Source organism: Podarcis erhardii (genome assembly GCF_964252035.2).
Source record: "Podarcis erhardii genome assembly, chromosome: 3".
In the NCBI taxonomy this organism is placed as follows: Eukaryota; Metazoa; Chordata; class Lepidosauria; order Squamata; family Lacertidae; genus Podarcis; species Podarcis erhardii.
Genome location: NC_138507.1, coordinates 33,148,784 through 33,172,351, shown reverse-complemented (window position 1 = coordinate 33,172,351; position 23,568 = coordinate 33,148,784). Strand labels below are relative to the sequence as shown.

The window sequence follows — 23,568 nt, the reverse complement described above, 5'->3', positions numbered from 1 at the left end:
GGATGAAGGGAACTGTAGTCCAATAACATTCAGAGGTCACCAGGCTGGGGAAGGCTGTTCTAGAAAGGATAGGAAAGGACCACCTGTTGAAAACAGGCCCCCTCAGGATTAATGCAGGAAAACACAAAAAGGAGATGACCAGGATCCTAGTGTTAGTCTTTTCCGTTTCTCAGAAATTATTCAGCGGTAAAAGTCACTTGAAACTGCTTTCTCCTTTCCCTGTTCTTCTTTTGCTTATGTTTGGTTCTCCTACCATTCCCTCCCCAGGTCTCCAAACGGCTATACAGCATGGGTTGCTATGAGATATCCCTTGGAGACACCATAGGCGTGGGGACTCCTGGCAGCATGAAGCGCATGCTGGAATCTGTTATGATGGAGCTCCCTGTGGCGGCAATTGCAGTGCATTGCCATGACACGTACGGCCAGGCTTTAGCCAATATCCTCACAGCGATGCAGGTAAGGTCCAGTCTCTGGTCTCATCCAAATACAGTTTTCTCGGCACTAGCCTCATTCACCCTTGCATCTACGTAGGCTCCAAAAGGAGAAGAAGAGCATGCATGGGCATATGCAAGGTTCCTCACTCCCTTATAGCAGGAGTGAGCAGCTTCTCTGGGACTAAGGACTGGTTTGCATAAGCTCCAGAGCAGAACGGGAGCCTCTTGGGCATGGCTGTTCCCATGCTAGGGAGATGCTCATTGGTAGACCGTGTGCTTTGAATGCTCCCAGATTCAATCCCAGGTAGAGGATCAGGTAGCAGTTGATGGAAAAGAGCTCTGCCTTGGATCTTGGATAGTGGCTGCTGTCAGTCGGTGTTAGAGTCGGACTATTGGTCCATCTAGCTTGGTGTTATCTCCACAGACTGCTAATGACTTTTCAGGATTTCAGACAAGCTTATCTCCTTGCCCTGCCTGAAGATGCAGTGTGTTGAATCTGGATCTTCTGCATGCATCGCAGATGCTCTGCCACTGTACTAGGCTGGGTGCCCCTGTGCTGCAACTCACTGTAAGGCAATTTTAAATGCTCATAAGCCACCGTACTGCTGCCCCACCCATGTGATCAGTTTTCCCCCAAGGTTACCTAGATAGGCAGGGGTGTAGCTGTACCACAGTGACTCTCTCATTGCTGATGTTAATGTATGATCTGGGTTGGGTCCAGGCCAGGTGTAAGTCATGAGCTGAGGATCACATGATATAGCTTAAAGCGAGTCGCACATTTCTGCACTGCATCCATCTGCGGGTGGCTGTCATTGATGGGCACGCTTTACATATTTGTCCACAATCTTCTTTGAAAACAAGGAGTTCAGTTGCACATGTACAAAAGTATATAATGGGAAAAGATCACAAACGTGGACAGAAATGGATAGAACAGCATGGGCCAGTGCAAAATCAAAATATAGCAACCTGTGAATTATTATGCATATAATATGGACTATTTGATTTGTTTATGCCTTTCTGTGTGTTTCTTCACTTTATACCCTACCAAGCATCTTGCACCCAAACATTGTAAATGAATCTGTAGCCAAGTTGGCTGCAGTCTAGTGGCTTGGGTGCTCTGCATGGGATTGATTGTACTGTTAGACTCTTAACAGTTCAAGAGTAACCCAGCCATCTAGCAACAAATATAGAAGTTTCTTCAGTACCACTCTGCATCATATCATAATATATTGCTTCTTTAAGTGCTATTTCCAAGGCTTTAGGAAAAGTGGAAATTGGAAATGTCCTCAGGAAAATATTTTTTCCTGGTCCCAGCTGGTGACTACTGAATTGTCGTATTGAAAACCTGCTGCATGATGAATTGCCCGAGCTTTACTCTATGAAAACTCACTAATATATTAGACATGCTTCCTTTTAGGCAGAGTGCTGTTAAATTATAATTCCAAATGAAACGATGGGGACGTGGGTTTTATTCTGACATTTGCTACTGACTGCAACAGTCAGAGTCCGACGCTAACTAGTTTCAAAGTGCACATTTGTGGTGCCTCTTAACTTAGAAAGACAGGAATTAATCTGTATGTGGATAAAGGAGACTTAAAAACAAAAAAACCCCAAAGCCTGTAGAATTCATTAACTGGGATACTCCAAGCATTTTCCCTAACAGAACCGCATTTCTTTCTGAAGATCTTAGCTCTGTTCTATAATTTTTCATAGCAACATGTTAAAAAAATAAATGCAGGATATTGTAGCCCTCTTAAGATGTTCATGAACACATGAGGGGAAAGGTATATAGTGGAGCAGGGGCCATATGTCAACGCTGCCCCCTCCAGTGCCAGTCTTGACATGTTCAGCACAGAAATCTGATGGGAACTGGCTGAATATGCTTAGCGGTCTTCCTGCAACTGGGACATTGAACCTGAGACCTTTTGCATCCCAAGGACGTTCTCTACCACTGAGCTACAGCCCTTCCCCCAAAGACTTCGAAGTGTGTTCAGCCATGTGTGCTTAGAAGACCTTCCAGCTCAATGTGGGAAGGTCAGTGTGGAGTGGATTCACCCGACACACCCAGAAGCATAGGGGGGTCAAGGGCTGGCACATACTCCCCCTCTCCCATGTACAGGCTGAATTCCCAAAGAGGTCTTATGTGTGTTGTTTTCTGGCAGTGTGACTGCAGTACTGTTGATGAACAACTATGAAAGGCAATTTGCATCGTGCTATCTATGGCCGAGCCAAAATGTGGCAGTGGGGAATCCTAGATGCCCGTTTATTGAGCTGCAATGTCTAAATTGTGAGGGAATGGAACCTTCCAGAATACCTGTCCTAAACAGCCTAGGTTTGGAGATTGAGGTGGATGGGTAGGGAGAGAGATAGATGATAGATAGATGATAGATGATAGATAGATAGATAGATAGATAGATAGATAGATAGATAGATATATGAGATTGACTGTGAGGCAATCCAAAAACTGACCTTGAAAACAGGAGTTGTGTATAGTAAAGGAAGCTGCGGACCAGTAGAAAACTGAGTGGATGATGCTCCTACAAAATAGGAGTCAAGCGGGAAAGTCCCCAGAGGCAAGATAGCTATAAGTAGAAGAATGAGAATGCAGTAATCTAAGAAATGAAACCTGAAAGAGGATAAGCAGGACTGGGAGAGACCAGAAAAGACTGAGAGAAAGAAAGAGAAGAATGAGCTGGCCCCAACCGAAGTATTATTTACACTTTCCTGCATCCCTTGAATTGGACCAATAGATTATGCTGCCTGGATATTGCCTTTGAGCTTCTATATTGAAATGTTGCTTCATTATAAGATACTGCTTACTTTCAGCTACTGCTGTAGCTAATTCAGTGGCTGGGAATAAAACACATTTCTCAATTAGCACACAGAGAAAGTTCATTTGTACTAGCAGTGAGTGGGATTGGGGGAGATGAGGCTAAATTGTAGGTGGCGCCAGAGGATATTTATGAACCAGAAGTTCCAGGTTCCTTGATCCCTGTTGGCATTGCCTCTAGGCAGGCAGGGCCAACAGGGAATGGCAGCAGGAGGAAAGGATGAGCACCAGAATAAATCAGGGAACCTTGAAATCCCAAGGACAGTGGGAGCCAGTGCTGCTGATCGAATTTACAGGCCCCTGAACACATGTCAGTAAATGAATGAGCCCTTTGGTCCCTGGAGCGCATAGATATGGGAACTGACAGCAGATTCCCAGGGACAGGGAGCATCACTGAAAGGCCATTTGTCATGTGTGTATAATATACATAGGTATATACATAGATGGATACATACCGTATTGCTGGGACTAGGAATACAATGTGGGTACCTAGAAATGCAGGGAACCTAAAGAAAATGGGAAAAAATGGAAAGGCAAAAGTCAGTCCTCCAATTTTTCAAAACAGGATTGTAGGACGTGGGGCACATTACAACTTTGCACTTGGACTGACAAAATTATACTTTCTCTGGAGTTGAACAATGCACGCTTCTGAAAAGCTAGAGTAAACAGCTTTTCCCTCCCTCTCTCCCTCCCTCCCTCCCTCCCTTCCTTCTGTCCATCCGTCTGTTCTTTCTTTCTTTCTTTCTTTCTTTCTTTCTTTCTTTCTTTCATTGGAGAGGTGAAATGGTAGACAAGAAAGGGTTGTGACTTTAAAAGGGGCTCCCTTAGTTGTATGTGTTTGCCTGCAATGTACCTGCATAAACTCTAAGCTTTGGGTAGGGTATGTATACAGTCGGGCTTTACATGTCTGTAAAAATTGTTGACCCCTGCCTGAGTAAATTTAACATCTTTATTTAGCAGGAGAAATAAACTAGCATAACAATGAGAAGTATAAAGACAATTCCTGTAAAGACAATTCCTGGATGAATGAAAGCAGAGCAACATTCTGTCTCCTATTATTTAGCGAACTGTAGGCTGTAATATTCTTGTACCAGTTCTCTCGATTGCTGCTGTCCTCTTCTGCTCAGCATGTTTGTGCCCGCTATTTTGTTTTCTGTTCTGGCAGCGATAGTACTCAGCCTCCAACCCTCCCCCCCTCAAATAACAATACTTTGATGGTATTTGCTGAGGAAAACTTTCCATCATTCAGTTGTGCCCTACTCCAAATGATATTGGACGAAGTCACTGAATCTGCATAAGAAACTACCTAAGAGGTTTTATAAGGGTTGTTCTAACGAAAGAGTAAGTAGTGAAAGATGGCTGGCTGCTTAGCCAAAACATTCAAAGGTTAAGATCACAGTGCTCAAGCCATTTACCCTGAAGAGGCATTGCTAAAATAAAAATAAAAAAGATTTCTCCAGAGGAAGTAGTTTGAAGCCTGATCTAATTGTTGATGCCACTGAAAGGAATAAATGCCAGGCATCAAATTGGGATATGATGTCTTTCTAAATAGTGTGTTTTTGGTGCAAATGAAAAAAGCATATGAAGGAATGTTTCAAAACAATAAGATTTTAAACAGAAGTATGGCTAAGTCTTTGCTTGGTGGCTGAAACTTGGCTGAACCCAGAAACTGGGATATTAAAATATCAGACTATAGAATTTATAGAAGTGACAAAGTCAGCAAGAAGGAGGAGGCGTGGCTGGCTGTTTGAGTAAAAAGAGTGCTTTGAGTAAAACTGCATGTGTAGACTGGATAACATGTCAAAGGCAATGTGCAATGGCAAACCATTATTTATAGGAAACTGTGCGACCTCCAAGGGAGAAGGAAACAATCTGGACCAACAAGATGTATAACCGATACTAGTTGCTCCTACCATGACCGGTATTGTTACTGCTTCTACCATAACAACTCAACATTACATTTGGATTTAACAACTTGCTGGAGGCTTGTACACAGCCCAAAATGGCATAGTTTCTGCCCTGATACTCAGGGCGCTTCCAGGCTACCTGTTTATTGGCCATTAATCCTGATCTTCTTGCAGGGGGATTTGACAACATCGGGTATATATTATGATTTGTTTGTGGGTTATGACTGTCACTGTGTAGGCCAATTTAGGAACATTTTTTTCAACCCAGATGCAGTGTTCACACATGATTGGCTGGTTTTCTTAGCCAAAGTGCTGGTGATCATCCACACTCAACACATGTAGAATACCAACATCTTATATTAGTAGAATCAGCAGAGATGATCCACTGCACCAGTGGTAGGTCAAAAGATTTATGACATTCTTCAAGTTGCAGCTCCTAGTTCAGTGCTTAACAGTTGCAGCTGAGAGCAACGTCAAGAAATGCTCTAAGGTAGAATCCACACAAACTGTACCAGGACATCATTCAAAAGACCTGCATTAGGACCTTGGAGCTAATGTAGAAGGGGGCAACTGGTGAGGATTTTGGGAGAAGGATGATAAAGGAGTGGTAGTATTCATGTAGAGAGATCTGTATCGCTGGCACCTTTTTATACTCTCTGTCTCATTCATAGGTGTCATTTAATATATGTTGTGTTGACTTCATAAAATAAAAGTGGATTATTTGATGAAAATGTGATAACCATTTATTGGGATTTGGTGGCATCTTCTGCATTCACAAACCAAGTTAGGAGAAACAATTGTATATACTTGTTAAGATACACACACACACACACACACACACACACGGCTTGGTCTTCTGAATTCTATATGGAAAATTGCCAAATATGTAGTGAGCATTCTGTGCTTTGATTTTTCAGAGTGTTGTACTAGAAATCTTAATCTTAAGGATTAGACAAGAATAATAAACAAATTTTGTTAAGTGGCTGAAATAAATAAAAATTGTAAATATAAAAAAAAGGTGGTGGAAGATTCAGTCTCCAGTTCCCAGATTCTATTTCTTAAACATATGTCTTACAGAACCATGGAAAATGAAGATAAGATTTCCAATTTTCCATGTATTTAACAGGGGGTGGGGAAGTAGACTAGCATGAGAAACAATGGAGTCCAGATATTTTTGGATCCCCATTACTTATATGGCCAATATATCCTTCAGGAAGCAGAGTGAATTTTGGAGGAAAACAGTAAGTGTAACAGAACTTACTTTATAAATAGACACAGGTTTTTTTTCAGTCCAGCAATTCCCCAAACCTGCATCTTCTGGAAAACCATATCAATAGCACATGGTGCTTAGTCTGATGCTACATATAGAATTGAATCATGGCATTCTTGCCTTTTATGGTTGTCGGGTGTGTCTAGGAGCCTCTATGTGTCCTCTCCACAGCAGCTAACAGCAACATTGGGGGTGGTGGTGTTAGATTAAGAGAATGGCACAGGATAATTTGGAAGCCCCCTGTCACGTCACTGGTCTATCTAGCTCAATATTCCAAACTTGGGTCTTCGGCTGTTTTTGGACTACAACTCCAATCATCCTAAACTAGCAGAACCAGAGGTCAGAAATGATGGGAATTGTAATCCAAATACTGTTGGAGACCCAAGTTTGGGATCCCTTGGTCTACACTGACTGGCAGTAGTTCTCCAGGGTTTCAGGAAGGAGTCTCATAACAACTTGCAGCCCCCTTAAGAAACTACAGCTCCCAGAATTCTTTGGGGGAAACCATGGCTGTTTAAAGTGGTGTCATAGATCTTGAAATGGATGGTGCAAATGTGCCCTTAGTTCAGAACCTCAGTGATCTTTCCCTAGAGTTGTTCTTATTCTGGAAATAAGCATTACTCAAGAATATATAACAAATGGCCCACAGGGAGTTGCAGCGTCAACCAGGGATAAAATCTATGCAGTGTTTACAGAGTTGTGTAAAATTCAGAAGCCTTAATTTCAATGAAGAAAAGGGGAAGGATGAGGGATGGATTTGGGCCTACCACTTTATATGGCTCTTTTGCCTCTGGTTTCCTCTGGGCTTTATTAAATTGATTTCTCCTGGAGGTAATTTGTATTTCAGGCTTTTTAATTAAATATGTAACTCCTCCACTGTGAATTTTTCAGCTCTTCATAGCCAGTCAGCATCATCTGTCATATATATCACTGCCTTTCTGTTAGCACGAGGAATCGCTTTTGCCTTCTCAGGAGTCTTGTGTTGTTTTTGAAAAGCATTTTACACCTCATAAGTTGTCAGAGGAGGGCTTCTATATTTGGAAATCATTTGTAGCTCTCAGCACATGTCACTCAGGTTGGTCTTATACCTAGCTGGTTGCTCAGGTCAGATACGAAGAAGAAGCATCCATCATTTGTCCTATCTCAGGACCATCACCATGTCATTTCTGCTTTCTTCATGAAATTTGGAAATGCTTTGAATACACTTTATTGTTTTTGTTTAGGCCATACTCTGAGCACCCCATTCTAGGAAAAAATCCCCTCATTTTAAAGTCTTATTCTTCATACATCTGGCATTCTAAACTCCCCCCGCTTTAAACACAGAAAGAAAGGGGGGGGGGACTCTTCTGGGCTCTTTGCCTCTTAGATTCTCCTCAATGTGCCAAAGTGGTGACCAAAACTACATACAATATCCCATCTGAGGCCCATTCAGCTTCAAGTTAAAGTGCAGCTCAGCTGTATAAAAACTTTTAGTAGGATCCATGTCATACAAGATGAGTTGTTAAGCCTTAATTTTATGTGTGCATTATCATGTTTTCTGCTTACACTTTGGCTCTGATGGCTTCCTCAAATCACCCTTTTCCCTTAACATTGACCGCTTTAATGCATAAGCGAAGTGGGGATTAGGCTGGTAGTTCCACAGGAAAATGGAAAATATAACAAACAGATGCCTCGTCTCCTTTAATTCTATCATTCACTGCTGTTTTCCTGGCGCCTTTCTTAATATGTGTGTGTGTACACTAAGTGTACAATTGTTATCCATGTGCTACACAAACTCTAGGTACCTTTTCTCAAGGCAGAGCTCCGGTACGAGATGGATGAATCTCTCAATTTTGTTTTCTCCCACTTCCCATTTTTCCAGTCTTAATTTCAGTTCTTCATGTTTCCACATCAGTGTGCATTTTTAAAAAGTCCTCATGAAAACTCGCCAGAGTTTTAGTGCCAATATCTCCTGATATAAACATTTTTATATGCCATGATACGCAAATGTGATGTGCACATTTGCGGAAGTACAAATCGAGAAGCATAACCGGTTCACATATTGTTTCAGGAACTGTGAACTAGGGAGTTTCATATTAAAATGTGAACCAGATTTCTTCGCCGTCCCTAGCTCTGGTTGAAGGAAACATGGCACTTAGAGTGCCCCTACCACAATATTCCTTCTGGGGATATGGGTGGTGCTGTGGTCTAAACCACTGAGCCTCTTGGGCTTGCCGATCGGAAGGTCGGTGGTTCAAATCCCCACAATGGAGTGAGCTCCCGTTGCTTTGTTCCAGCTCCTGTCAATCTAGCAGTTTGAAAGCACACCAGTACAAGTAGATAAACAGGTACCGCTCCAGCGGGAAGGTAAACAGCATTTCCGTGTGCTCTGGTTTCCATCATGGTGTCCCGTTGTGCCAGAAGTGGTTTAGTCCTGCTGGCCACATGACCCGGAAAGCTGTCTGTGGACAAACGCCGGCTCCCTCGGCCTGAAAACAAGATGAGTGCTGCAACCCCATAGTCGCCTTTGACTGGACTTACCCATCCAGGGGTCCTTTGCCTTTACCTTACCTTATTCCTTCTGGGGAAATGTCATTTTGCTTCCCCCACCTCTTTACTCCATTGTTTAGTTCCAAGAGTTGGCTATATTGGAATAAGGTTGTGTGAGTGTTGTAGACCTCTATTGGATATGATGATGTTTACTAGTGAGAAGCACCAAAACTCAAGTCCTATCCTCCAGTGCCTTGTTATTATTTAATTATAACCTTTATAAAGTTTTAAAAAATGTATATATTTAAAGTGCTTTAGGCTGCAATCTTACTGGAGGTAAGACTCACTAAACTCATGTAGACTTCTGAGCAGACAGGTGCAGGATGATGCTGTTAGGGACTGATCACTCCTGCAATTTTACTCCAAGGCAGACATGCTCCTATGGCCCAGCCTTGCCTGGGCTGATTGGAGTTGTGGTCTAAAATATTTGGAGGGCACCCGGTTGGTGAATGTTGATATAGCCCTTAAAGAAGCCAACAAACAGAAGTGGACAGCATCATCAAGGCTTCCTCTTTCCTTAGCAGTTCCTCAACATGTTATGGCAATTTCCTTTTTTTTAATTTTAAAGATTCGATGATGATGATGATGAAAGTATTCTGCAGTAGGCCTATCTATTCTATAACTAGGGTACCTTTGTTTTGCTACGTGGGATCTGATGCTGGATTCACAGTAGTGCAAGTATAGCACTAGAAGAAAAGGGAAAAAGCAGATTGTTGTGTGGAAAGGGCCCCCTGACGCTGTTTTAATAGCCACCCTCCCACGCAATCGCAGCAGTAGCCTCTTTATAGATCTCCTTTTATCATCTTACTGTGCCTTTTTTAACTTGACTGCTTAAATTACTATGTTAAGAGCTGGTATCCTCCAGTTCCAAAGGGATCAGGGCTAGACTCTCTCTCTTTCTCCCTCTCCATCTCTCCCTCTTTGGGTCAGAAACAGACACTTTTTTTCTGGACTAGAAGAAAATTTCTTCCAAATGCTGTGAACAAGGCCTTTCCCAAAAGTTTCATAGATTTATGGAATCAAACTCCTTGCTTTTTATTTTAATTTTTTAAAAGGAAGTGCTTAGAAAAAAATTCTTTACAGTGTGGGTGCTTTATTAGTTGTAGTAATCAGTTGGTATTCGTATGCTTGTACAATAAATTAAATTAGGGCTGCCATATGTCCAGATTTCAAAGGCAGAAATGATGTCCAGGGAATTTGCGAAATAGGGTGCTTTGCCCTGGAAAAATCAGGCGTCCATTGAAAAATCGTGTTTTTTTGGTGTTTTTGAAAAAAAAAAAAAGGAAGAAGAAGAAGAAGAAGAAGAAGAAGAAGAAGAAGAAGCAGCAGCAGCAGCAGCAGCTCTACAGTTCCCAAGCCTCTCTCTGTGAATATTGAATAAAAAGCAGGTGGCAATGAGTTTTCCTTGTCTTATCCGTTCCTGGCAACCTGCCTTGGGGGTTGGTTCCTCTGCCTCCTGACAACATCAGTGAAGGGCAAACCAACTGGTGCAGCTATAGAAAATATGTTAGGAATTGTCCATCTGAGGCCCCAGGTAATTAGAGGCTAGTCTGTGGAGATTGACAGGGTAAATCACCAGCGAATGTTTACACAACAAAACATACGCCCAGTACAATATCCTAGGCTGATGTTACTGAAACCAGTGTCCGGAAATGTACAGTGGAAATAAGACCTGGTACCTTTCGGGTGCCAAGGCAAACATCAATTACAGCACAGTGTGAGAGGAGTCATAAGAAATACTACCGCGTATCAGTAGTTCAACAAAGTCAGCACTTTTGTGTAATTGCAGGGGAAAGGGCTGCAAAACATTACGGATCTCAGCAAGAAACGACCCTTTATACTTTAAAACCGATCCTTGATAAAACAATGCTGGGGTCATGAGAAGGCTACTTTGCCAATTTTGCTCTCACCGTGGGATCCGCGGACATCTGGCTGAGCTGCGGAAGCTGGAAAACGTCTTTAATATTCTCCTGACAGTAAAAATGGACATGTGGAAAACATTCTAACCTGTTAATCTGTGGTGCTCCTGAAAAAAAAAGGGGGGAAAGAAATAAGGAGGGAGGCGGAAGGGACATTTGGCTTTATACTTTGTGATGATGAATAGAATGTCTCCAGGTCCAGCTGTAAATAAGTTAATGGCACTGGAAAGGAGACGGTCGTCTCTGTTTCCCCAAATGGAGCTGAAAATGAGAGTGCACCTGCGTAGCTCTCCTGCTGCAATAAATGCCAGGAGTTGCATTTAGTCTGGCCAGATAGCTGGACAGCTTTATTTTTATCCTTGTAAAATGAATGAAAGAAAGAAAAGATTAGTGAAGGTTGTTTGCAATGTTTTAGGTCTTCCGCACTGACACTGTCTGATGGATTGAGGCTACCACTCCCTCCCTTTTGGGCCCTCAAGATCAACCTTTTCCAACCAGGCGTAGTTGAACTACAACTCCCATCTTCCCTAGCTAGCAGGATCAGGGATGATGGGAGTTGTAGTCCAACAACATCTGGGGACCCAAGCTAAAGAAAGGCTGCTGTTGATCGTAAGACTAAAATGTGGTTAAGATGTGGAAGTCACTGTTTCACATTCATAGCTTGTACAGTAGAACCTCGACTTACCACCATCCCTACTCATGAACAATTCGACTCGTGACCGCAGCAAACCCGGAAGTGGTTTGCCACGATTCACGCATGCGCAGAAGTGGCTTCTGCCGTCTGCACATGCGCAGAACGGTGCTTCTACCAGCGACCAGGATCGACTCACGAACGGACCTCTGGAACGGATTCCGTACGTGAGTAGAGGTTCCACTGTTTATGATACAAGGTTCATTTTGGTCCCTTAGCCTCAGGTGACATTGATCCTTGGTAAGTTCTGATGAAGTGAAAACCTGAACCAGAGAGACATAAAAATATCTGCACTAACGTGCTGATGTACTCTTCATACTGTCTTAGTATTTATTCTTTGTATAACATTTTATTTTATTTTATTGTTTATCACATAAATAAAGAGTGGTGGGGTTTTTTCTCTGCAATGTGCTTCCAAATAATCTCTACCTAAAAACAATGTAGAAAAAGAACCAGAAAAGATGCATTTATGGATTAGCTGAAAACACAGGGTCTAAGCCATGAGTTGTATTGCTTTAACATCTGTCTGTTCCACAGTGAAGGTTTACCAGAATATATCTTGGAGTCGTTGGTGCAGTTTTTTATTGCTGGATAAATAATCCAGAAGAACTTTTAGTACGATAACGCTGTGAATGTTGAAGGTGGCCTTGTCCAAACACCTGCAACCAAGACTGGATCTTCAGGGCAAGGTTGCACATCTAGACATTCCTAAAAGGAAAAATAAGGTTCTTTTCAGCTGTTGCCTTGAGACACTGGATGGAAGCCCCCATAAAAAGCAGGCCAATTAATATGGGGAGAGGGGAAGGAAATGTAACATTTCTTTTAGCTTTTAGGCTAAAACATGGGTAGGCAAACTATGGTCTGGGGGCTGGATCCGGCCCAATCGCCTTCTAAATCCGGCCCGTGGACGGTCCGAGAATCAGCATGTTTTTACATGAGTAGAATGTTTCCTTTTATTTAAAATGCATCTCTGTGTTATTTGTGGGGCATAGGAACTTGTTCATTACTTTTTTTCAAAATATAGTCCGGCCCCCCACAAGGTCTGAGGGACAGTGGACTGGCATCCTGCTGTAAAGGTTTGCTGACCCCTGGGCTAAAACGACAAAGTGTTGTGGGGCTAAGATTCTGCTGCCAGGTTTTACTCTGTTTTGGGGACTTTGCTGTGAGAAGTCTGGACTTTTAAAGCTGTCCCATTAGTTTGAATGGGGATTGCTTAACACTCGGTCTGAACTGAATGGGACTCAAGCAGGCATAAACTTTGGAAAGGTTTTACCCTTTGTTTTGTAGGAATTTGTAAAAACTTTTGCTTATAACAGCTTCATGAATAGAGCCAGTTATTGCCATTTTAAAATGGGGTGCAGTTCTAAGCCATCCAATGATGAAAGACCCAAGTTACACCCCATACATTTAAAGCACATGATTTCCCCCCAAAGATTCCTGAGACGTGCAGTCTATCTAACACTGACCTACAATTCCCAGCACCCTTAACAAATTACCCAGAATTCCTTGGTGAGGGAAATAATGTGCTTTACATGTGTTTTCAACTTCTGGTGTGTATGCAGACTAGATCCCAATCTCAACAGTTGCACCCTTTTCATTTAATACTTAATTTAGTGGCTGGTAACACGTTCCTTTTGGTGGGGCAGAGCAGGTTTTGCAGCGCTTCACACATTGCATTTACTATCGGTACTACATGTTTCAAGATTGAGTCAAAGTGAAACACTTCTCAGTGTGTTGATTTGAAGAACAAAATGATTTGTTGTGGGCGGGCAAGTAGGGGGGAGAGGAAGATGGCCAATGCCACAAAAGCCCCACCCCACGGCAGCCATGTTTTCTGCGTGTGACAGCCATCTTATTCACAAAAACAGAGTGATGTCCATCTCTCTACATTTCCCTCAGTATCAGGGCACTTGAATTCTGGGTCACTGTGGGAAAATTCAAGACTGCGGTCAGATGTCATTCAACATTGGAACAACTGGGGAGAAGGGAGGATACGTTGTTAAATATGAAAAACTGGCCCAGGGCCTGCATCACTGATGGGGGCTATTGATAGGAGACGACCCCTGAATGTGACATTTTGCCACCGGCCCTCTTGATCTTGGTTCAGTCCTGCTGAAAATTATAGCATTTGTCTGGAGCTGAGAAATGTAGAACTCCGCATGTTTTACATCTAGATCTATATACCTATATCTAAACACACAGAGAGATGCAACAAAATGTGGAATTTTGAGGCTCGTGAAACTCACGTAACTATAACATTCTGTATTGTAGAAAGCACTGGCTCTTAGATAGGGTTGCCATATTTCAAACAGTGAAAATCTGGGCGGCAATAAATAAATAAATGCCATTTTTTTGAACTATTTTAAAGGGAAATCAGCAAAAATGGCACTGCCAACATGGGCTGCCATTCATCCGGGTTTTCCTGGATATTTGACAGAGACCGCAGCATTCCGGATATATGTCTGGGAAATTTAGGACATATGGCAAGCTTACATTTAAGCTGCCATTTTTATGCCCTTAGAAGTGGCACATTCCCCCCTCTGCTAGTTTGAACATCCTATCTTCAAAAAACCCAATGCTGAATAATGGGGACATCTTACTGTCCACTTAGCTAGCAGCTTAAACAGAAAAAGTTGTCCAGTTATCAGTAGCACAAACAGAAAATGGCACATCTTGAGGCAACAGTGACTCCAAGTGGTCAGTGAAGGAACAGTTTTCATCTTGTTTTTCTTTTTTAACAAAGCGTCATAGCAAAATAAGTTATTCACATCATGCATATCCACCTTATTTTTTATTGTAAGTTGTTTTAATCAGCTTTTAACATTGTGTTTAAATGTTGTGACCTGCCCTGGGACCTTAGGGTGAAAGGCAGTTAATAAAGAATAATAATTTAGATTTAATTTATTGTACCGTGTCCCAAAACCACAGTCCATGCATGGGAAGTCCAGTATGAACTCCATAAGCATTTCAATTTGGGTGTCTTTGCATGCCAAAATGTGGAAGTAATTAAACACCAGGCAGGCCAGAATACAGCCCAGGCTGCACTTGGCTTGCTGACTCCAAGCTATTCAGACCAGTGGGGTGTATGTGTTTAATTGTTAGCTTCAAATGAAAGTTCAAATTACACTGTCTGCAGATATTTGAAGGAGCCCACACAATGATTAAGCTGAAACTGAGTGCCAAAAAATCCATTTTGCTTGATTGCAGTGGGGGAAACATGCCAAATGCAAGAGAAGATGGATGCAGATGACTGGGATGATCTGTTTGAGAAACACTTGGAAAATTATTTTCATCTATGATCAAAAGCTTGAAACCTCTGTTCTGTCCACAGCTGCAATTCATAGCATATATATATGAACACTGAGGTTCCAGTGATTGCTTTCCACCTAGTGGATGGTTCCTTCCCCGCTTTTCAACACATCAGCTTAAGCTACTGGTTCTCCAGAGCTTATTGATATCATCATCATCATCATTTGGATTCCTTACCCATCTCTTTCATCCTATGGTCACACAGCAGGTTGTGGTAGTAAAAGAATGTACAAATATGTTTCAAAAATTATGATTTTTTAAAAAATGGTAGGTTCAAATATACAGTCATACCTTGCATCCCAAATGCCTTGGTACTCAGATGTTTTGGCTCCCGAATGCCACAAGCCCGGATGTGAGTGTTCTGGTTTGCAAACATTCTTTGGAACCTGAACATCCAAAGGGGCTTCCGTGGCTTCCGATTGGCTGCAGGAGCTTCCTGCAGCCAATCAGAAGCCGTGCTTTGGTTTCTGAACGTTTTGGAAGTTGAACGGACTACCAGAATGGATTCCGTCCAAGGTACAACTGTATAACAAAGCAGGAATGTGTTAACCTTCCCAGATAACTCAAATTATTGTCTAAAATAAGCCACAATAAAACACAAGTTTAAATGTAGAATAGAAAATGAAGAGAAATTGCCCGAAAATGCAGAAAATGCTCTCTATGTGTGTTGGCCTTCTTCTTCTTCTTCTTCTTCTTCTTCTTCTTTTTGGGTTCAGCCCACTCCAATGAGCATATTCAATTGATAATTATTGCTTTTGATTGTTTTTCAGATGGGAGTTCATGTTGTGGATTCTGCTGCTGCCGGCTTAGGAGGTTGCCCCTATGCGAAAGGTGCCACAGGCAATGTAGCCACAGAAGACGTGCTATATATGCTGAATGGCCTGGGAATCAATACGGTAAGCTGTTTTTCATGTACCTCTTAAACTTTTGCAGATTTCTTAAAACTATGGATTGGAAGTCTTGCTCGCTATGTTGATTTCAGTACATACACAAGCAACTGGGCATATCGGAATGAATCATGCTGATGCATTTTGGGGAAATGTCAGACCATTTAGCTTGCTTTTGATCCTGTCGAAAGGATGACTTTGCAAGCATTTGTTACGAGAAAATAAGCTTGCTTGGAATCCTATTGCTGCCAGCGGAAAGCCTCCTATCTGTATTGAGCGGCTGCCATAGGAACCTATTCTCTGTTGGTAGTTAGATATGCTGCTTTCTAACAATGGTTGTCGGCTAGCATTCACAGAGTAGCTACTATGTGCATTGCTTTTTTTTCTGGGGGTATGCAGGGGTATGCATACCTCTAAACATTTTGTGAATCGGACTTCCGGGTTGACGCGATCGGATTAATGGCGGATTCCCTCCGAGCTCCGGGGGGAATCGGCTCCGCTGAGAACGGGTCTTGCCGCGCCGGCGACGCGGGGACCCTTAGAAACCACAGGTGCGGATACCTGTGGACCTGGTGACTCGGTGGGCACCTTAAGCGCCCTCCTCGACAGTCAAAGAGCCTTTTTAAAGGCTGCGGAGAAGGTACGAGGAGTGGCGTGGTGCTGAGAGTAGACCGCTACCTCAGTGGAGTGAAGCCGCAAGCCATGGCCGGAGAGCGTCAACTTTCTTCCCGAAATTTGGACCGAAAGTAAACACCCCGTGAGTAAAGGAAATTCGATCTTTAAAAGAAATTTTATCCCTAATCTGGCGACCGGGGGGGACGTGCTAAAGGGAAGTCCGCACCCCCCCTCATACAGACAATTTAAAGCAAGGAGCGAAAGCCTAAGATCAGAGAGGAATAATCTCGTGTCTTTCGGAGATTGACAGAGACTTTATCAATTTACGTGAACAAGTCGTGTTTTTTTTTCTGAGCTGTGCTGGAGGAAAGAGGAGAGTTTCAGAAAATTTCTGTGTAAACCCCCCCCCCCCGAACCCGGGAGTACCCTGTAACAGCCTAGCACGAAAGAACAGAGTTTTGACAGCTGTCAAGTGAGCTGTCAAACGGCAGGACTAAGAGAACTGTATTACTTTATATCTTTTGGATTTACAAAGTGTTATATTCAACTAGAAGTGGTTGGAAACAAAGTAAATAACGAGCTAAAAAGACTGTTGGTACAGAACTTTAACAATGGCAATCCCTCTAGAGGGGACTGGAGACATTACAATGGCTGCAGAAGGAAAACTACTAGCAGAAATAGAAAGAGCCTTCTTTCTCGTGGGAACTTTACAAGAGCAAGCTATGATTATGGATAAACAGTTGATGACCTTGATCTCTAAGACAAGTAATCCTGCTGATGGAAGGAAGGAATTGACTCTGGAAGATTCTGCAGCTGAACCAGAAAAGATATCTTTGGAGTTGGAGGAAAAACAGGTCGAAGGGAAGAAAGTACAGTTGTTAAACTTCTTACAGGACTCTTTGCAGCCAAGGAACAGAGAAGCCCTTTGGACTACAAGTCATGGAGAGAGAGAAGCAAGGGAGGAAGCCGCTGGACACAATAAAAGATGGGAAATTAAAAAAATAAAGAAATACAACTGGGGCTTCCTCCTCTTTTCTGGAATTGATGACTTGGGACTTTGGGGACCTTTGGCAGAACCTTGGCACCAAGTCCTTCTAATTAGGATTGATCTGAGAAAGGATGAAGAGACCTCCTGAGACTTGAAGACCAATAAAATGGATTACCAACAGAACAGGCAGGGAGAGACTGAAATAGACTTAAAGGCCTCTGACGTGAGAAATCCGGGCTAGGGATTTTAGAAGAGGACAGTTATTTTGGAAGGGACAGATACCTGGGCAGGGAGGGAAGGGGAAAAAGTAGAATTTTAAATTTTAGGATTTTTGAGTCTTTTTTTTTTATAATGTTGATTCATATTTTAATTAAAAAAAGGGTAATTTTTGGTATAAGAATTTTGATTGATCTTAGAATAAGGATCTAATGTATATAAGTAAAAGATTATTGAATTGGGCCTAACAAAAAGAATCAAATTTAAACATAATAAGAATAGGATTGGGGAAGGAAATAAGAACTTGCTGAATTTAATATGGAAATTGGGATGTATGGGGGGGGGGCGGGGGGAAGTCAGGGAAAGAGGGTTATGAAAGCAAAGATATGAAACCATTTATATGTTTGTGTGTGTGTTGTCATAAAATGTGAAAATCCAATAAATTTAAAAAAAATAAAATAAATAAACATTTTGTGAATCTAAGTTTGGCCTCATTGAGGGGCAGTATTTCAATATGAGTAGGAAAATGAGAGTACCCCTAAACATATTTTAAAGAAAAAAAGTACTGGGAATGTATATGTGAACACACACTGGACTCTGGAGTACATGGGTGAAAATGGCAAAAATGTGAGCAGGTGAAGCTGCCTTATATAGAATCAGACCATTGGTATTTGTAGTTCTGTACTGTTGACTTCACCTTGCAATGGAAGTCTGCCAGTGTGGTGCAGTGGTTAAGAGCAGTAGACTCGTAATCTGGTGAACCGGGTTCGCGTCTCCGCTCCTCCACATGCAGCTGCTGGGTGACCTTGGGCTAGTCACACTTCTTTGAAGTCTCTCAGCCTCACTCACCTCACAGAGTGTTCGTTGTGGGGGAGGAAGGGAAAGGAGAATGTTAGCCGCTTTGAGACTCCTTAAAGGGAGTGAAAGGCGAGATATCAAATCCAAACTCTTCTTCTTCTTCTTCTTCTTCTTCTTCTTCTTCTTCTTCTTCTTCTTCAGTCATGAATCAAATAATAGGGAGGAAGGTAGGAGGCCCTTGATTGGGAACAAGTCTTGCGATCCCATAGACTTTTAAGAAGAGAAGAAGAAGAGTTTGGATTTGATATCCCGACAATAGTTGTCCCTCCATCCCTCCCAATAATTTATTTTAAGCACCACCTGCAACCATTCAATTACCTGGATGTGTTAGAGATAAAAATTTGATTTCCCCCCTATAAATAGTTTACCGCTGAGTTGCTTCTCTTGTGCTTCTTATGCGCATGGAACAACACTGGATGCTTCTTAGCCGACCAAGATGTGGATTCATTAAGGTTCTCTTTGGGCATCCTCCTGGCTGCGTTAGAACTTGCTTATCCATGAGTTGCCCATGCAATGGCTGGAAAAACATTTAAATGATTCAGACATGTGAGCATGGCCACTCACATGGGTCTTTCCCCTGGAACTGATTCCTCCGGAACACTGACAGCCCCATGGAAAAGGCATGTGAAATCAGCTCTCATTCTTTGGTTTATTTCATCTTTCTCCCCGTCTCGTGTATTGTTGTTATTATCAACGAATCACTTCCCACAAGGCATCTCAAAGCGGTTAGCAATACGTATATAAAAGCACCACGTATCTAAAAACAGTTAAAACAATTGCACATATTAAAACAAATTCAAAGCAAATGCAAAAAACAATCACAAATTAAACAAGCCACAACAAAATGAACGAATGAAATCAGTTTCAAATCCTCTACTACAGATACCGTATGGGGTATCAATCTCCACTTAGAAGGCTTGCTGAAAAAGGAAAGTCTTCAACAAGCTCCCAAATAACAATATGTAAATAAAGATATGACTTTGCATACATGTCCAGCCAATATATTCAGGATGGGGATACACACCCATGTTTGTCCCTTCAAAATAAAAGAACCCCCATTCAAAAAACCCAAAGCACCAGTTCCCCAAACAACTACTAGTACTAGATCTGAGAGTTCTGAGAATTTATCATTTTCATGTCCTGTAGCATTTCTCTCTTGACAGCAGGCAGCACTTACAAATCCTGAATGTTGCCTCATGTTTACCTTTGATCTGTTCTATCTCCTCGCTTCCTCTCACCACTATGTTCCTGTTCTTGCTTTGTTGACTGAAGTCGGTTTGAGAGGGACACAATGAACGAAATGCTTTTTGAATTCCTGCCAGCGTTTTCCAATGGGCTCTGCTCATTGGGGTGATGGCTAATGCCTGTTTTAGAAAGGCATTAAAAATGATTCGTTGAGGTGTCAGTTAGCTGAAGGAAATCTGAAATGTTGAGAACATCTGCAGGCAGAGTGTGCGGTGCTCCAAAGGTCAGTTTGGTCTCACAGATCTATAACATCTGGGGATATTTGTCAGGAGGCAAAAATATGATTTGAGGTGGCTTAAGTTCTTTCCCAACCCTGTCAAATTTGTGTACCAAAATCAACAGGGTTCAGAAATAGTATTTGGTATTGTTACACTTCAAACTGAAGCACATGTTATCTATTTGAATGATTTATAAACCTCTCCTCATTGTTCACACAACCCCAGAGCAAGAGACATTAAAATACAATAAAACAATATTTCATTTAAACACAGCTTTAATGTAGAAAACAGACAATATTCTAGCAACATAACTACATTATCCAAGCAAGAGGCACTACTTGAGTCAAATGCTTGGGTGGGCAGCTGTGTTTTTACTGTTATCACGACTCCCATCAGTGTTTTGGTGCTGTTTGCACCTGAGAGGAGAGGGCATTCCAAAGTCAGGGTGATCCTACGGAGGTGTCAGGCGTCAGAGGTTCCAACCCCCCAAGCAGGTAGCCAGGAACGGATAAGACATGGAAAGTTCTTACCAATGCTATTTATTCAATATTCACAGAGAGAGGCTTAGAAATGCAGCCTCCTGAAGTAATGGTGTTGCCCTGAGTGAGTCTCCACCTCCTCCCTCTCTCCCTTCATGCGTCATCACTATGGATGCTGGAAAATGCCCTCTGCCTCTGAGCTCTCTGCTCTCCTACTTTCAATGCCTGCCGGCTTCTGGGAGAGGGGGAGTTTGGAATGCTTTCTAAAGACACTGTGTCCATCAGCTGTTCCCCCTCTGGTGCTTCTTCTTCCTCCTCTCCCATTATTTCCCATCTTTCCCCCTCATCTGCCTCTGATCTGTGACCTCCCTCAAACCCCTGTTGTAATTCTGAACTGTCTTCTTCTTCTCTGGAAGGGTCAGGCTGAGGAGGTGGTCTCCACTATTCTTCCTCTGCCCAGTTCCTGACAGGAGGATGCCTTATCATGAGTTGCTACACAGCATATCTCAGAAAATTGTGACACTATGAGAAGACAATCCCTTCATGATTTCAAAGTTTCCCAGATTTTTAGAGTGTTTACCACACACTTAAGCACAGTTACTTAGAAATGAGCTCATCAGTTTCAGTGATATTCATCTCCGAGTGTAAGTGTGCATGGAATACCAACTTAAATCCGAATTAAGTAGGTTGCATTTTGGATTCTCTGAACAGCTCACCCATCTTAGTCTTAGGGTAGAGTTTGCTAATAACCCCATATGCACACACACACACAAATAATTAGAATGAATTAATAGGCATAAAATCTCTGTCTGTTTGTCTCTTTTTTAGGGTGTGAATCTTTACAAAGTTATGGAAGCCGGTCACTTCATCTGCACTGCCTTGAACAAGCAAACAAATTCTAAAGTTGCGCAAGCATCTTTCAGTAGCTGAACTGTAAAGTTAACTATTTGTCTGTCAATATGCATTACCTTGTTTATAGCTGCATAAGGTAAACCTATAGCATACGACAAATCAAACCATTTCGGGGTGGGGGTGGGGTGAAGAATAGTCGTTGTATGTCCATGGTGGCAGAAAATTTAAGATCACAGTGTAAGTTCCTGGTCACCTGGGCCTGGTCACCTGACAAAACCCTCTCCGTATTTTCTCTGGGCCTCTGGAGATTTCCCGGCTACAAGCGCAAGGCCTCTGTGAATTGGATCATGCTCCCGAAGTGATGTTAACACTCTGTCCATGGGGCCACCTCAAGGAAGTGTTTGGGAGGTCAGTAAAGACAAGCACGTTGGTTTCCAGGAGTGAGGAGGAAAATTCAAATGCCTGTGTATTTATCTGAGCACCCCTTGAGTTTCTTGCAGAGAGGAACACAAAAGCCAATGTCAGACGTGCTCATCTTTAAGAAGCCACAGGTTTGCTTCCACAATTGTGTAGGTGGGTTGTTTCTGGTGTCATCCTGTTTTAAGACATGCACCCTGACCAAGAAAGGTAGAAAGCTTTGACTAAATAGCCTTTGTTTGAGAGACTCATAAGCTTCTTCTAAGACAAGATTAATGGCAGCTCTGAGCATGTAAGGATCGTATTTCATAAGGAATATCCCCCATGCTTTAATGCCAGCTCCAGGTTTTGCGGGGCCCTTGGGTGAGACACTTAGTGGGGGAGCACTCCTCTTCCGCCAATATTGTCACCAACTGCTCCTCCTCCTTCTCCTTGTCCTCTCCCTTGGTGCCATCGGCTTGCTTGTCAGGCAGAGAGCCAATAAGGATGCAAGAAGTGGCAGCTGCTCCTCCCCTTTATCAGCACAGCAAGTTTTTGCTTGCTTGCTCCCTCTGGGCTGAGGGAAAAGGTGGGTAAATTAGCAGTTTCCAATGGCCAAAAGGGGGAGCAGGTTGAAACACCTCTTTTTGGTAAACCCTCTTCTGGGTTATGGTTGTTCGGCAGGGGCCCAGGCTGTGCTGAACCTTGATAGCAGCTGTGACCATGCCCAGTATGGCGATTTTGATTATGTATGTATGTATGTATGTATGTATGTATGTATGTATTGTGATAGCGACACAGGAAAGCACAGCCTGTCAGGAACAGAATGACCAGCAGTGGAACTGTGTGTGCGCTACATATTTATAAAGCTGACTGCCAGGCCAGCAGTCATGTACTTTAAAACAATTTGGACACTCTTTGAAAATTGATGTTGACTTTGCCTTGGATGGGCAAAAGCAAGGGAGTTTGTTGAGTTGAAATTTAGCTTGGCGGGTCGCAAGTTGCACTACCTTCAACTGTTATTTCAATCCACGTTGGACGCAAACTGACTTCAGAGTTCTAAAGATAGCAAGTATATTCTTACATCTTAATCAAGCCAAATTTTTTTTAGTGTTGTATAAATATTTGCAGCCGTCAATGAGGTCCATCGTTGTGTGTGGTCTTGCTGTTGTACATTTTATTACTCCAGATTACCTCTTTTCATTTGCCAAGTCAATTACGCTGCGAGCAGGGAGCCAAACCCGGATTTGCTATGAGTAGCATTTTTGCAGTGTTTTACTATAGTTGACATCTGTTAAGTATATGAATGACTTTATCTTGTTCCAAGAATTTGTAGGGGATGGCAGCCTGCCATGTTTTGCAAATTTATGGCGCCCTCCTATAGTTGTTACATACACTAAATTCATTGCAATCTGTTTTTCTTTCTTGCTGTCCAATTTCCATCTTTTCGGTAGGAGACTACAGGGCTGGTATGCAAGCTTATTGAAATAATGGAAGTTGCACGGTAGCTGTGTTCATTGGATCACTCCATTGTACAATTCAGGCCAAACTAGATGTTATGTTAGTCACATAATTTGCAGTTGTGCAATGTTAATTTCAGCCACAACTTGGATTGGAAATGTGGGGTAACTTTAACCCTTTGCACCCACTACGGCTCCCCATCAGCTGCTATTTGCCACCTGCCTTGAGCAAACAAAAATGTCCCCACAGGACTTTTTTTTTGCTGGGGGGGGGGGAAATTTGCATTTATGCACATTGTAGGTGATATCCAACAAGGTCATATTCATAGAGTAGACCCATTAAAACCACAATGGACTTCAGTCCACTGATTTCAGTGAGTCTACTCTGCGACTAACAATGGCTGCTAATCTGTCATTTTTACCTAGCATAAATCCACTGTTGGGTCAAGAAAGTGCCTCTTAACT

The 23,568-nt window shown here is 42.4% G+C and overlaps 1 protein-coding gene across 1 annotated transcript in view; it reads left to right on the top strand.

Annotated features, from left to right (window-relative positions):
* The window catches only part of HMGCLL1 (3-hydroxy-3-methylglutaryl-CoA lyase like 1), a 55,916-nt gene extending 32,574 nt beyond the window's left edge, over window positions 1-23,342 (top strand). The window contains exons 7-9 of the mRNA XM_081857288.1: window positions 268-456; window positions 15,660-15,785; window positions 21,224-23,342. Of these exons, the coding sequence (XP_081713414.1) occupies window positions 268-456; window positions 15,660-15,785; window positions 21,224-21,325 (417 nt within the window). The 3' untranslated portion in view covers window positions 21,326-23,342. The remainder of the gene's footprint in view (window positions 1-267; window positions 457-15,659; window positions 15,786-21,223) is intronic.
* Window positions 23,343-23,568: the final 226 nt, after the last annotated feature.